This window comes from Haliotis rufescens, unplaced genomic scaffold (assembly GCF_023055435.1).
Source record: "Haliotis rufescens isolate VD_foot unplaced genomic scaffold, xgHalRufe1.0.p SCAF_13, whole genome shotgun sequence".
Lineage (NCBI taxonomy): Eukaryota > Metazoa > Mollusca > Gastropoda > Lepetellida > Haliotidae > Haliotis > Haliotis rufescens.
This window is the reverse complement of record NW_025963813.1, coordinates 22,485,779-22,500,653: the sequence shown is the minus strand read 5'-3', so window position 1 is coordinate 22,500,653 and position 14,875 is coordinate 22,485,779. Positions and strand designations below refer to the sequence as shown.

The following is a 14,875-nucleotide window of genomic DNA, read 5'->3' as shown; positions in this document are numbered from 1 at the left end:
TGGCTATCAGTGGAACTGTGCTGGCTTGGGAGGCTTGCTGGGTGAGGTTGGCTTGGTGGCTGGATGGCTTGGGTTGCTTCGTAGGCTGAGGAGGTGTTGCTAGCTTGGAGTACAAACAAGATGGATGGATGGATTTAGGAGATTTAACGTGCGCTTTCCGACTATTAGCGTATTTCGCACACGGGGAAGCACTTTATACTATTGGGAGAAAAAAAGCGTAATAAATAAATAAAGAAGTGCGACCAAAAAAAATGTAACTTTTACAGCACTAATCTAATAAAAGCTAAGGGGCAGTGGGTTTGGCTGGGGGGGTGTGGGTGGTAATAGAATACTCAATAATATGGAAAAGTTTGGGCGTGGGTTGGTGGGGAGAGGGTCAGGCGTGGGAAGGCACGGCGTCGGCGGGCGAGCTTGTGTGGCGACGAGGGCGTTTACTGGGAAACGCCAGCGAGGAGGAGGTTGGCGAGCTTGCTTTCTTCATTGGAGATGTCTTGGAAGGATCCCTTGATGAGGCGAGCTGCCATGGCGGCGATGAAGTGGTCTGGGCAGGCGAGTTCGCTCTGCTCCAGAAACTCCTTCATGTCGGTGAAGTTGTGGATGTCATGCTCAAACCGTTCGCCCTCTATGGTCTGAACCATGACCAGGGATGGTAAGGGGCGACTGCTTGGCTTAATCCAGTTTGTGCGAGTTCCGCAGGCCGGTGGTGGTAGGCTCTTGTGGGCTTCCAGTAGACTGGTCGCTTCCCGGGAGAGAAGTAACCGCTGGTCCTCCGGTTTTTCCATTGGAACTCGGTCCGGGACTGGGTCAGTCTGGACTTGGCTAGAGTTGAGAGACGGGCCTGGTGGTGTGGCGGTCTGGGTCTCCGTGTTTCTGCTTGGTGGTGATGGAAGAGGGGGAGAGTCGGGGGAGAAGATACTTTTCCTCTTTCTCTTCTTTCTACCATGTCCTGTCCCTTCCGGCGTGCGAAAGGGCTCCTCCCCTCTGGATTCGAGGGGAGCGAGTTCCAGTGCAGCTGAAGGGGGTGGAGGGGTGGTGGGAAGGCTCTCCTGGATCTCCATGGGGGCGACTGGTGGAGCCTTCTTCACTGTGGGCGGCTTGGCCTTCTGTACCGGGCGTGGTGCAGCAGGGGCAGGGGCCGGGGTCTTCTTCTCCTTAGGCTTGGTCTTGGCCGGAGCTTTGACCAGAGGCCTTTTTCCTTTGACCTAAGTCGAAGGAGATGGAGAGGGTGGAGGAGTTGGACTTGTACGAAGTCCGAAGGGAGTAGTCCCCGACCCTGTAAGCCAGCAAGGGCTCCAGGATGGCGACTAGCTCCCTAGGTAGAGATAGAGCGATATCCCTCATGGTGATAGCTTGGGTTGAGAGCAAGGAAGGACACGTCTGCACGGGGCGAGTGTCCAAGCCGAGATGGTACAAACAAAGTAGTAGTATTGTAGATTTTACGACCGCTTCAGCCGTTGGCTATTTCGCAGTCGGGGCCAGACGGGTTTAACAATAATAAATAATAGTGGGTAATACATAAGTAATCGGCTGGCCCAAAAAAATGTAAGTTTAGGGGGGTTAAAGAAGAAAGAAATATAGTAAAGGGGTGTGAAGGGAAAAGAAGTTTAGCAGTAGTAATGTAGAGCTGAGAGAAACCTAATCTAAGGGAAGTAACTAGTGCAGAGACTTGATATAATATAAAATCAGTTAAGCTGATATGCTAAATAATAATATGTATTATAAATGAAAAATAACAGTGGGGAAGGTGAAAAACCTATCATAAAAAGTGTGGACTTACTGGCTGGGGTAGGGAGTCAGGAGGGGGGGGGGGGGGGGGGGGGTGGGTATAGGCCGTGCGCGTGGGAGCTGAGCTTGGGTTGGTGGCTGGTTGAACGGTCATATTTATGAGTATGGATATGGGCGAATTTGTCGCGCGGACGTCGGAGAAGTCGGTCCGCGCTGAGAATTTGGATCCCGATCCTAAATTGTAAATGTGTGGGTTTTAGGCATAGCGTTTATGCTGTACTTTGTTGGGATTTTCCTAAAGTTTGCTTATTAGATTTGTAGTTTTAAGGAATGTAGCTATATGGGTAAATTTAGTGGTATGGTTAAAGGGATCTAGAAGGAGTTGGATGTTGTTTTTGAGCTGTGGGGGGAGAGAGTTGTAAAGTTGTGTTTGTTGTTGTTTATATTGTGAGCAGTGGTTGAATATATGGTCTAGTGTTTCAGGTGTATTGCAGTGAATGCAGTTTGGATGTGGGTGTCTTTTTTGTTTGTAGAGTGTCTCGTTTAGATTAGTTTGGCCGCTTAGCATTCTATTAATGACTTTATCTGCTAAAATGGACTTTGTGAAGTTTCGACACTTAGTGACTGGTTTATTAAAGAGGGATTTTGTCAGGATTGACTTACAATTTTGAATATTAATTTTGAAATTTTGAGATAATGTGTTTCTTTTGATTAATGATTTTATCTCGGCTTTACTGGTGGTGAAATCAATACTTGGTGATGGTTGGGTGGTGGCTAATTTTGCTGCTGTGTCTGCTAATTGGTTGCCTGTTATGCCAGTGTGTGCAGGTGCCCATAAGAGAGTTATTGTTTTGTTTGATTGTATGAGTTTTGTGTGAATGTCTATGATATTGTTTATAATGTCTTGCCTTGATTTCGATTGTTTGTTATGAATTTGGGTTAGTGCACCTAATGAGTCTGAAATTATAAGGGAGTTAGTGTCATTGGATATTTTTATATAGTGATATGCACATTGTATAGCCAGTAATTCAGCTGTGGTGGTATGTGTGTAGTTGGTATAGTGGAAGTTTGTGGTGATTGGTGTAGGTTGTGTGATCTGTAGGCCTAGTCCTGTTATGTCATTGTTAGTCTGTGATGCATCGGTATAGATATGGGTGTGGTTGGGCCAGTTTTGATGTATGTAGTTATTAGATATTTCTTTTTTATCAAGATTTTTAGGGTCAGGATGTGAGATGAATGTTTTGTGGAGTGAGAGGTCTGTTTCAGGGGGGGGTTTGTCATTTATGTATATGTTTTGGGGGCTTATGTGTTTAACGTTTTCTAACTGATGTATTCTTAGGAGTTTGTAGAGATGTGTAAGATAGGGGGCTAGGGTATGATTGTTTTTGAATTTCTTTAAGGTTGCAGGTCTAAGGTTGTTGTATTTAGTGATAATTTGTTTAAGGATGGGGTTTTGTTGGGCCCCAGCCCAGTAATTGAGAATGGTTTGGTTGCGGCGGAGTTGAATGGAGGTGGTTCCTGATAGAAGCTGAAGGGTATTTAGGGCTGTACCGGTTCTGGTACCCAGGGCTATCTTTAGAGCTTTATATTGAATGGAATTTAGTTTGTTATTAAGAGTTTCTGAGATGGTGTTGAGGACCGGGGCAGCATAGTCAATCTTAGATTGAATTAGTGACTTGTATATATTAAGCAGTGTTTGTTTGTCAGCGCCCCAATCAGTGCCGCTGATGGCTCTCATTAAATTTAAGTCTTTTTGACATGATGTGACCAAATTATGAATATGGGGAGCCCATGTTAGGTGCTGGTCAAAAGTAATTCCCAGAAATTTGGCTTCCTTTTTGAATGAAATGGTTTGATCGTTAAGGGTGAGTTTGGGTGTGCAATTTGGCATATGTCTATTTTTGAAAAGTAGGCCGATGGTTTTATTAGTATTAATTTGGAATCCCCACTGGGTTGCCCAGAGTTCTATGTGTTTCAGAAGGGGTTGAATTCTTTTTTGGATCTCTTTTATAGATGTTGACGACGTCCAGAAGGAAATGTCATCTGCGAATTTTGCAGTAGTTGTTTTTTTAATTTTAGGTGGGAAATGTCGTCAATCATAAAATTAAAAAGTGTTGGAGAGATTATACTGCCCTGTGGGGTACCATTGTCTAAAGGATGTGGGTCAGATAGGGTGTTGTTGGTTTTAACTGTGATGTTTCTGTCTGTTAGGAAAGAGTGTATGAAATTTAGAATTCTACCATCTATGGCTTTTGCTTTAAGTTTTTGGATTAGGCCATGATGCCAAACCATATCAAATGCTTTACTAAAGTCTATGAAAATGGCCACAGTATATTGTTTTGGGGCGAGTGCTGTTTTAACGTCATGTTCTAACTGTAAAACGTGGTCTAAAGTTTGTCGGTTTGACATAAAGCCACTCTGGTCCTCATTAAGTAGTTTTTGGGATGAAATTTGGAATTTTAGTCTATTGTTTATGACGGATTCCATTATTTTACAAATATGTGAGGTTAACGAGATAGGGCGGTAGGAATCCGGTTCTTTGGGGGGTTTGCCTGGTTTGAGAACCGGTACTACCAAAGCTGTTTTCCAAGCATGGGGGAGGGAGCCTGAAGTCCAAATTTGATTGAATAATTGGAGAAGAAGTTTTTGAATTTTAGGGGGAAGGTGGTTGAGGATAGTATAGCTAATGTTGTCTGTGCCTGTGGCTGGGGCTGTATTTTTGTTATTGATGGCTGTTTGTAGTTCATGTATGTTTATTGTTTTATTGTATGACATGCTTGTGAGGGGTGGTCTGGGGGAATAAGTGGGGTGATTTTTAATAGTGTCTTGCATAATGGGGGTGTGGTTGGCGGAGCTGCTAGTGGCCGAAAAGTGAGCAGCCATGGCGTTAGCCTTTTCTCTATCTGTATTTAGATTAGGGAAGGATGGGGCTGAGAAGGTTTTTGAAGTGCCCTTTATGGCTTTAAGTTTTTTCCATAAAATTTTGGTATTTTGTTTCCCCATTTTCAAGGAACTGGTAAAAGTTTGCCAATGTTTTCTTTTGGCTGCTCTTATAAGTTGTTTAGTTGAGTTTCTGAACTGTTTTGCCAAGGGGAGTTTGGTTGTGTCCCGCTTGGCTTTATTAAGTGCCTTTTTTCTAAGTTTTCTAGAATTATCTATTTCTGAGCTCCACCAGGGAACAGTGATATGGTGCGGTGATGTTTTGACTGTTGGGATGCATTGGAGGGCTATATTGTGAATTTTGTTTGTGAAGTTTGTATTGAAGATGTCGTTGTCAATGTTGTGTATATTTTGTATGTTTATTTGATTGCAGAGTGTGTGGAATGTTTTCCAGTCAGCCTTTTTAAGATTGAACTTGGGTTGCTGGGAGGAGTTGTCTAATGGGGTAGCAGTTTGGGATTGGGGTGGGTAGGGATAGTGAAATTTTGATGGGCGTGTGGTCACTGCCCCAGGTGTCCGAATGGGCCTCCCAGCAGAGTTTAGGATGGAGATGGGGGGTAGTGAAGGTAAGGTCGAGTGCTGAGGGGGAATGTAGGTGGCTTGTGGGGTATCTAGTAGGTTGGTTATCATTTAGGCAAATAAGGTTGTTTGATTCTGACCATTCTTGAATTAATTTTCCGAATTTATCTGTATAGTTTTTTGTGCCCCACAGTGGATGGTGAGCATTGAAATCGCCTAGAAAAATGGTGTTAGGTTCAATGAATTTTGATAAGACATTAAGGTCTTCAGCCGAGAGGGGTGTTATTTTGCTATGATAGACATTTATAATACTGATTTTAGTTTGGTGTATAGTTGTTTTGATGGCCAGGCATTCCAGGTTTGGAGTAGGAATATCTATTATGTCATAGTCAAGATGGTTTTTGATGAAAATGCCCAGGCCGCCATGTGGTGGTCCTGGGCAGTTAATGGGTCGGGGTCTATCTTTTCGAATGAGAAAATAGCCTGGAATTTTGAAGGTCCTTTTGGGGGATAGTTTAGTTTCTTGGACTGCGATTAATAGTGGAGAAATTTTTTGAAGGGCGATGAGGGCCTTAAGCTCATGCCCATTGGTGGTGATCCCGTTGCAATTCCACTGTATGAACACCATTAGTTGGTTTTAGAATAAGGGGGAAGTTAAATGGATGGTGTTCCGGGGCTAATTTAGAATAATATGGGCAGGGTTTCATTTAAGGGTCCTTAAGGCTGCCTGGAATTGTTGTAGGGTTTTTTGATATATGTTTGCTTGGTGGGCTAGGGAGTGGAGTTTCTTGGTGGTGGGGTTTCTGAGGAGAATGGCTGCTGATATGAATTCTATGATTTTGTGTGTATTTGAGTGAAGTTTTTTGGGTGTGACTATAACTTGAGGGGTTGTTTTGAGTGTTTGGAGTTTGTGGGAGAGTAGTTGTTTCCGTGTTGTGTTGATCCTGTAGTTGATTTGTTTGTTTTTGTGTTGGGGTTGGTTTGATGGGATTGGAATGGCTGATCTAGCTGGGTAGAGGGGTTTGGGAAGGGACAGGTCTGGTTGGGGCTGTATGGGAGGGGATGGGACAGAGGGGGGGGCTGTTTGAATGGAGAGGAGGGCCGGGATGGGGGGTTTAGGGGGGGGGGGGGGGGGGGGCTGGATAGGAGGGGTTGTAAGGGGAGGTTGGTGAGGGGCTGGGGGCAGGTGGGGTTGGGGGGTGGGTAACAGGGCCAATTTGGGAGCTGTTGGGGGTTGGAGCCTGTGGGAGGGGTGTGGGTAAGGTTGGGGGAGGGGGGTAGAAGAGGGGGGTGGGGAGAGGGAGGATGTGGGGACGGGGTTGGGTAGTAGAGGGGGGGGTGGTGCTTGGGAGGGGTTGTGATTCCTGAAGAGTTGTTTTCGTTTTCTCCCTTGGGGGCGGGGCGGGGGGGGGTAGGGTTTCTGGGAGGGAGCTAGACAGTGAGTCAGTTGTAGAGTCAAGGTCGATGAAGTGAGGGATGGAATTGTATATTGGAATTGTAGCTGGTTTGGGTAGTTGGGCTTTAGTAATGTGTTTGTTGAGCTTAAGGATGTGTGACTGTTTGATCGGGCAGGTGTTTTGGGTAGCTGTGTGTCCCTCTGTCTTACAGTGTATGCAATATGCGGCCCATGTGCATTCTGTGGCTTCATGTCTGTATGAGCCACATTTTTGGCACATGGGTGGCTGTCTGCATGTGGATGTTGGGTGGGTGAATGAATGGCATATGGAGCATTGGTTTTTTTTTTTTCTAACTGGGTTGACTTTGAATGTAAGTGTGCCGAAAGTAATGTGTGTGGGGAGTTCAGTTGATTTAAATGTAAGAAATATTGTTTGAGTTGTTGTCCTGCCCGGGATGGGTGTACGGTTGTTTATGCTTTTGAAGTGTATGATCTTTGGTTGGGTGTGAAGTTTGTTTGCCATGTTGATGTAATCTTGGATGTCTTCTAGTGTATCCCTGTAATCTATGTAAATGACCCCTTGTATTTGTGTAAACCATTTAGGCACCTGCCATGTGATGTTGAGTCCGTCTATGAGTGGTTGTTTGCTGGCATGTATGAGTGTTTCATGGTTGGGAAATGTAAGTTTGTATCCCCTGCCGCATTTGTTTATGTATTTGTATGTAATGTTTGCTTTGTGCAGGCAGAGGGCGAATTTGTTGGTCGAGAAAGTGTCGTTTAAGGGTGTGGATGTTGTAGAGAATGCGAGTAGAATGTGTTTGGATAGTGTAGTTGTTTGTGGGGGGGTTTGTTGGGAGCAGGATTTTTTGGTAGTTTGTTCTATTTCAGGGGGTGAATGAGAGGGGCGTTTTGTTTGTTTGGGTGATGGATGTCTGTTATCTGATGGGGGTTGTATGACCTGGCTTGGGGTTTGGGGTTGTTGAATTATAATATGGGGTTCAACGTGTTGATGGGAGGGGGGTTGGTGATTTGTAGTGGTAGGGTTTGGGGTGGGGGGAGAGGGGGATGTACCTGACGGGGGTGGGGGGAGGATAAGGTTTAGTTCTTCCAGGTCGAGGCCGAAATCAAAGGGGATTGGGTTTGTGGTGTGTGTTGGGGTGAGACCTGGAAAGTGTTGTTTGCTGTTTATGGGTGTGGTGAAGAGGGAGGTGGAATGGGGGGATGGACAAGGGGGGGAGTCCATGTTGTAAGTGGTACGGTATGGGGGTTGTGGGGGGGGGGGGTGATGGCGATATGTAGTCTGGGGAAGTGTAGTACAATAATAACAAAAGAAATTCAGAAATGCAGATAATAGGGTGAAAATAAGCATGCAGTAAAGGGAGGAGGGGATAAGGTATAGATACTTATCGGTGAAAAGATGCACTTTGCTGTTGAATTGGTATGATTTGAGGGCTGAGAGCCGAGTAGAAGTCCTAGCCCAGTGGCCGGCTTGGCCGGGGGGCGAGCGTGGCGTTCGCTAGGGAGCCTTTAGGGAGTTTAGGTTCGAAATCCCTTGGTTTTAGAACTGTTCGAAATCCCGATATTGGGTTGGAAGGCGTTGATAGTTAAGATGCGACAAAATGGCGTCCGATCATTATGCCGGAAGTAAACAAAACTGGTGAAGGTGGTGAGGGGTACAAACGGTAAGGTAAGGTAAGGTACCTAGGAGATTTAACGTGCGCTTTCCGACTAAAGCGTATTTCGCACACGGGGAAGCACTTTATACTATTGGGAGAAAAAAAGCGTAATAAATAAATAAAGAAGTGCGACCCAAAAAAATGTAACTTTTACAGTACTAATCTAATAAAGCTAAGGGGGGCAGTGGGTTTGGCTGGGGGGGGTGTGGGTGGTAAATAAATACTCAATAATATGGAAAAGCTTGGGCGTGGGTTGGAGGGGAGGGGGTCAAGCGTGGGAAGGCACGGCACAGGCAGGCGAGCACGGTGTCTAGCGGCGGAGACCTCCAAGTAGTTTCTTCGCTATTGCCTCTTCCCTGGGGTTTGGCATTTTGAAGAGACACTTGGTGAGGAGGGCGGCGGAGTTAGCGACGAAGTGCTTACTGCCCTGTAGGTCACAATCCACGAGGAACAGTGAGAGTTCACTGTAGTTGTGGATGTCGTGTTCGAATCTTTCTCTTCCCATGACCTGGTACATCTTGAGGTAGCTCCTCTTGGTGTTTTCATCAGGGAAGAGCTCGGCTTGGCCATCCTGGACGTGGGTGGCGCTGACCGAGTGGTGATTCTTGTAGTACTTGAGGATGCTGTTTGCCTTCTCCAGTAGCACGGCCCTGAGGCTAGTATCCTGGACCTGGACCGGGGTGGTCTGGGTCTGGCCGTCGCTAAGGGAGGGGGGCTCCGGGGGACTGGTCTGGATGCAGCTGTCGCATGTGGGGGGCGACGAGGTCTGACTTTCCGTGGACGCAGTGGTGGTGGGTGGTCGGGAGGTTGGTTCGGGAGAGGGGATTTCTCTCCTCTTCCTCTTCTTCCTCCCGTGGCCGGTGCCCTCGGGCGAGCGGAAGGGTTCCTCCCCTCTGGATTCGAGGGGAGCGAGTTCCAACGTAGCTGCCGGGGGAGGCGGGGTGGTGGGGAGGGAAGTCTCTATCTCCATGTCTAGGACTGGAGGAGGGATCTTCTTTACCCGAGGGGGCCCCTTCTTCTGCTCCGGGCGGGGAGCAGGAGGTTGAGGGGCTGGGGCTCGGGCCATCTGAGGCTTGGTCTTAGCCGGGGCTTTGACCAGTGGTCTCTTCCTTTGACCGAGGTCGAAGGAGATGGTGAGCGTGGATGAGTTAGACTTGTAGGAAGTCCTGAGGGAGTATTCCCCAACCCGGTAGGCCAGCAAGGGCTCCAGGATGGAGACAAGCTCCCTCGGTAACGACATTGAGAGATCTCTCATTGTCAGCTTGGTAGTTTGGAGAGCTTGGGAGGACGTGTGCGCGGGGCGAGAGTCCAAGCCAAGATGGTACAAACAAACTTACTTTACTTACTTACTTATATTAGGGGATTTTACGTGCGCTTTCCGACTGGAGCGTATTTCGCACACGGGCCCGGCCGGGCCATTTAGTGATATAAAAGGGGAAGCGAGAAGAGTGCAACCAAGGAGGGGGGTTTAGTGGTTGCTTATATAAAGTTTTGAAATTTTGAGATTTGGAAGACATGCCTTGGGGGAGTGGTTGGGACTAAGGGAGTGTGTGGGGGTGAGTTGTTGTTTTTAGATGTTTAGTGTTGGTGGTTTAGTGAATTTTTAGATACGATTAATTAGGTCTGTTTTGGTTAGGTAAATGCCTAGGGCTTTGAAGTTTTCTATTTTATTTTGGGGGTTGAGGATTGCTTCTAAGGTAAGAGCTTTATTTGGATTTAGGTTGGTTTGTAATGTTGTACGTTGGATGAGGTAGTGGGTGCAATGTAGTAGTACGTGGTCTATGGTTTCTGGGTGAGTGCAGTGTGGACACTTCCCGTTTGCGTGTTTTTTTAGTTTTAGAAGATGGTTATTTAGTTTGGTGTGTCCTGTTTGGAGTTTGGTGATTATTCTATCGATTTTTTTGGATGGATGGAGGATTTTTGGTTTGGTAAGGGGTTTTTTGAGGACTTTTATGATTTGGGTGTTTGTGTTTTGATAGAGGCTATGCCATTTTTGGGTGATTTTGTGTTTGTTGATACTTTTGATCTCTGATTTACTTATTGGTAGCTTAAGGCTTATCTCTGGTATTTTTAGGGACTGTTTAGCGGCTTGGTCGGCGTTCTCATTACCGTATATTCCTACGTGGGCTGGTATCCAGGTGAGTACTATGTTTTTGCCTGCCTCTGTTAATTTATCTATACTTTTGAGAATTTGGTTTATTAATTTGGGGCGGTTTTTGGTGTTTTTGCTTTGAAGGGCCTGGAGTCCACTTAGTGAGTCTGAGAGTATTAGGATTTTATTTTGGTTTTTAGTGTGATGGCTGTGGAGGGCCGTGGCGATACCCATGAGTTCTGCGGTGAAGATAGATTGGTTGTTTGGGAGTCGGAAGGATTGCGTATTTCTTATTGGTTGGGCTATGTGGACTCCGAAACCTGTGTGATTTGTGAATGGATCAGCAGATCCATCTGTGTAGATGTGGCACCAATTTGGCCAGTTTTGATGTATGTAGGCTAGTGAGGTGGATTTAGCTATGTTAGGGTCAGTTTGTTTGTTTATTGTTTTGGCTAGGGAAGTGTCTATTTTGGGGATTTTAAGTTTTGGGGTGAATACGTTGGATTTTTTGCAGTTTTGTTGTAGGTTCCCTATTTGGTGTTCGTTGCGGTAGTTTATAATACGTTGGGAAATTGGAGTGAGTAGAGGGTGTTTCCTAGTTAGTGCCTGGTTTTTGGGACGTATGTTTAGGTTTAGGAGATTTTGTAGAAGAGGGTTTGATTGAGAAGCTGCCCAGAAGTTTAGTGTTAAGTGTTGCCTACGTAGGTTTAGCGGCATTTCTCCTGTGAGGGCCTGAAGTGACGTAAGGGAGGTGCCTTGTTGGGTACGTGTGACTAATTTGAGGGCTTGGTATTGGATTGAATCTAGTTTTTTGGTTAAGGTTTCGTTTAAGGTATCGTATATGGCACAGCCGTAGTCTAGTTTGGATCTGATTAGGGATGTATAGAGGCTGAGGAGGGTATCTTTAGAGGCACCCCAGTTGGAGCCGGTTAGACATCTTAGTGTGTTTAAATCTTTGCTACATCTTGTGGTTAGGTTTTGGACGTGGGCATCCCAGGAGAGATGTTCGTCGAATATTAGTCCTAAGAATTTAGTTTGTTTCTGAAATTGGATTGGTTTGTTGTTTAGTTTAAGGGTGGGGGTGGCCCGTGTCATATTTTTATGTTTAAATACTATTCCTGTGGTTTTTTCAGTGTTTAGGGAGAACCCCCATTTATCGGCCCATTGTTGTATTTTGTTTAGTGATTTCTGGAGTAAGTCCTGGGATGTTAAAATACTTTTAGAACGGATCCAGAGGGCTCCGTCATCTGCAAATTTGGAAGTATTTATTTTAGGGGATAAGCCATCAAAGAGATCGTTTATCATTATGTTGAATAGTGTGGGGCTAAGAATGCTGCCTTGGGGTGTGCCGTTTTCTAGTGGACACTGGTCCGACAAGGCCTGGTCTATACCCACTGTGATTTTACGGTTTTTAAGGAAACTTTGGATGTAGTTTATGATTTGACCTTTTAGTCCTATTTTTTTAAGTTTTTGGATTAGCCCGTTGTGCCATACCATATCGAAGGCTTTGGAAAAGTCCAGAAAGATGCCTGTAGTATATTGTTTATTTAGTTGTCCTGTTTTAATATCCTGTTCTAGACGTGCTAGGTTATCTAGGGTTGAGCGGCCGGGAGTAAAACCGCTTTGGTCTGAATTAATTATATTATTTTGGGTTAAGTAGTGTTGGAGTCTATTTTTTGCCATGGATTCCATTACTTTGCATAGGTTAGAGGTGAGCGATATTGGCCTATAGGAGTTGGCTTGGTTGGCTGGTTTACCGGGTTTAGGGATGGGGATAATGAGAGCTTCTTTCCAAGGATTTGGAACCTGGCCGTTTAGATAAATTAGATTATAGAGTTTTAGTAGTGACTGGAGTAGTTTGGGCGGGAGTTTTTTGATTATTTGGTAGGAAGTTAAGTCTAGACCTGGGGCTGTTCCTTTTTTCCTATTTTGAAGTACGTGGTTTAGTTCTTCTATTGTGTACGGTTGGTTTATTTCTAGGTTGTTATTGTTTGGTTCTTGGATAGGTTTGGTTTCTGCCTGGAGTTTTTGTTTGAATTTATGGCTGAAGTTGTTATTGCTACTTATTGCCGAAAAGTGGTTTGCTAGGTTATTTGCTTTTTCGCTGGGAGTATTTGAGTTGTTTATGTTAGGCGTTTTTTTTGGTTTTTTTAAGCCTCTGACGGCGTGGATTTTGCGCCAGACTGTTCTGGCATCTGTGCGATTATTTAGTCCCTCGCAGAATTTTTTCCAGTCTCTGGTTTTTGCTATTTTGACTAGTGTTTGGACTTGGTGGTTTAGTTGGTGAGCTACCGGTATGTGATTATGGTCGCGTTTGGCTTTATTGAAGGCTGATTTACGTTTTTTCCTAGTTTGTTCTATTTCCTCGTTCCACCAAGGTACCGAGGGCCTACCTGATTTATTTGGTTTTTTGAAAGGGATTGCGCTTTTGGCTGTGTTAATTATGAAGTTGGTTAAGTTCTGGCAGTATATTTCTGGGTCATTATTTTCTATGTTTTGTAGGTTTACTTGATTGCAAATATCTTGGAATTTGTCCCAGTTAGCTTTATTGTAATTGAATTTGGGCTCTGAGCTTTCAGTTTGGTGGGGGACGTTAGTATTTCCTATGGTTATATTTATTGGGAAGTGGTCACTTCCTAGGGGGGCGTCGTGAACTTCCCATTGTGTGCTTTGAGCTAGATCTGCTGTGCAGATTGTTAGGTCGATAGCCGACATGTTGTTATTGCTTTTATCGTATCTAGTGGGTTGGTTATTATTTAGAAGTACTAGATCGTTGGCCTCTATCCATTCTGAAATTAGTTTGCCGTGGTTATCTAGTTTATCCCCCGTGCCCCAGGAGGGGTGGTGGGCGTTAAAGTCTCCTAAGAAGATGGATGATTTGGTGCTTAGTTGTTTGAGAGTATTTAGATCCTCCGGTTGGATTTTTTGTTGTAGCCAGTGGTAGATATTTACGATGTTTATTTTTTTGTTTTTTAAGGTGATTTGGACGCCATTGGCTTCTAGGTTTGGGGTATTGACTAAGATTTCTTCGTAGTTTATGTCCTCACGGATAAGTATAATTAGGCCTCCCGATGCTCTTAGTGTTTTTGATTTAGGTCGGTCTAGTCTGACTGTGTTATAGTTTGGAAGGTTAAATTTGGATTTGCTTGAAAATTTGGTTTCCTGGATACACGCTACATGTGGTCCCTGTTTAAGTTTAAATCTAGCTTTAAGTTCGTGGCTGTGGGAGTTAAGCCCGTCCGCATTCCACTGGAAGATATTTAGGCCTGTCATTATTTGGGCTTTTAGTGTTTGGAGATTATGATTTTGGTTTAGGTTTTAATTTATAGTCCTGCGGTAGCTAGGGTGTAGCTTGCGTAGAATTCTGGGTAGGTTTGGGTTGTAAGATTTAGTCTACGAGCTACTTGGTGTAGGTTAGTGGCTTTAATGTCTGGTTTGATTTCTTTCAGCAGGTAGAGTAGAAGGATTGTGAAGTTATTTAGTTGGGTATTTAAGGGTGTTTGGGGTTCAGGTTGAGTTTGAGGTTTGCGTTTGCGGTTTTTGAGATTTTTGGGGGCCGACCGTGTTATATCATTTATGTTAATCTGAGTTTCGGTTTGGGAGTCATCTAAGTTAATTAGATTAGTGTCCTCACTATCTATGGGGGTTATTTGAGTGTTTGGTTGTGTCGTGCTGGGTATTTCAATGGGTTGAGTTATGTTTGTGTTTTCGGGTGTTGCTTGCTCGCGTCCGATTGTTGTTGCCCTGGTGGCTGTGGATTGTATGGTGTTTGGGTGGGATATGGCGGGTATGGTGAGTTTTGGTTTGCGTGCGGGAGTAGATGCAAGGACTGGTTTGGGTGTGGCGAATGTTGGCGGGTAGTGTGGGGTTTGGGTGTTTGTGGCTGTTGCGTGTGGTATTTTCATGGGGACGCCGTCAAACGGGCTCTGTAGGTGTGGTTCGTTGTTTGGTTGTGGTGTGGGTAGCAAGGGTGTTCTTGGATGCTGTGTCAGTTTTCGTGTTTGTAATTTGGCCGAGTCGATGTCTATGTGTCTGTTGGCCTGTTGGGTGAGGGTGTGTTTGTGGGGGCATTTGTTGGATAGTGAGGAGTGATTGGTTGTTTTGCAGTGAATGCACCAGGGAGTGCAGGATCCTGGACATTGAGGTTGAGCGCAAGTTCTACATTTAGTTTTTTGATATTTACAGTCGTTAGCGGTGTGGTTATATTGAAGGCAGTTAGTGCACTGTTTAACTTGTTTGATGTAGGGTTTAACTTCTAATTTAGATGACGCTCCGAAGGAGATGTGTTTAGGGGCTACTGGATATTTATCTGATTTTTGGAAGTTTATGATGACTATTGGCGTGTTGGTTATTCTACCGTTCCTATTTGAGGTAATTCTCCTAGTGCTGGTTATTTTAGGTTGGAGGGTGTCTGTGTTAAGATTTGCTTCGTTACTGTATAATTCTAGGTCTTCCTCTGACTCTCTAGGGTTTACTCTGATTACTCCTCTAGTGTATAGTTGCCAGTTTGGGGTTTGGTGGGTTACT

At 44.9% G+C, this 14,875-nt stretch overlaps 1 protein-coding gene across 1 annotated transcript; it reads right to left on the bottom strand.

Moving 5' to 3' along the window:
• Positions 1–431: 431 nt before the first annotated feature.
• Positions 432–1,879, bottom strand: LOC125378708 (pollen-specific leucine-rich repeat extensin-like protein 1). The gene is made up of 2 exons (XM_048394647.1): positions 1,778–1,879; positions 432–1,202 (listed from the first exon to the last, which is right to left on the bottom strand). The coding sequence occupies exons 1-2, from the start codon at positions 1,877–1,879 to the stop codon at positions 432–434; spliced, it is 873 nt and encodes a 290-aa protein (XP_048250604.1).
• Positions 1,880–14,875: the final 12,996 nt, after the last annotated feature.

What these genes read in the sequence shown, in the direction of transcription:
- LOC125378708 (XM_048394647.1), bottom strand. Translation starts at nt 1,879, where the DNA reads ATGACCGTTCAACCAGCCACCAACCCAAGCTCAGCTCCCACGCGCACG. An exon ending in CTGACTCCCTACCCCAGCCA is followed by an intron (nt 1,203 to 1,777) that starts GTAAGTCCACAC and finishes CCTTCGACTTAG; the next exon opens with GTCAAAGGAAAAAGGCCTCT.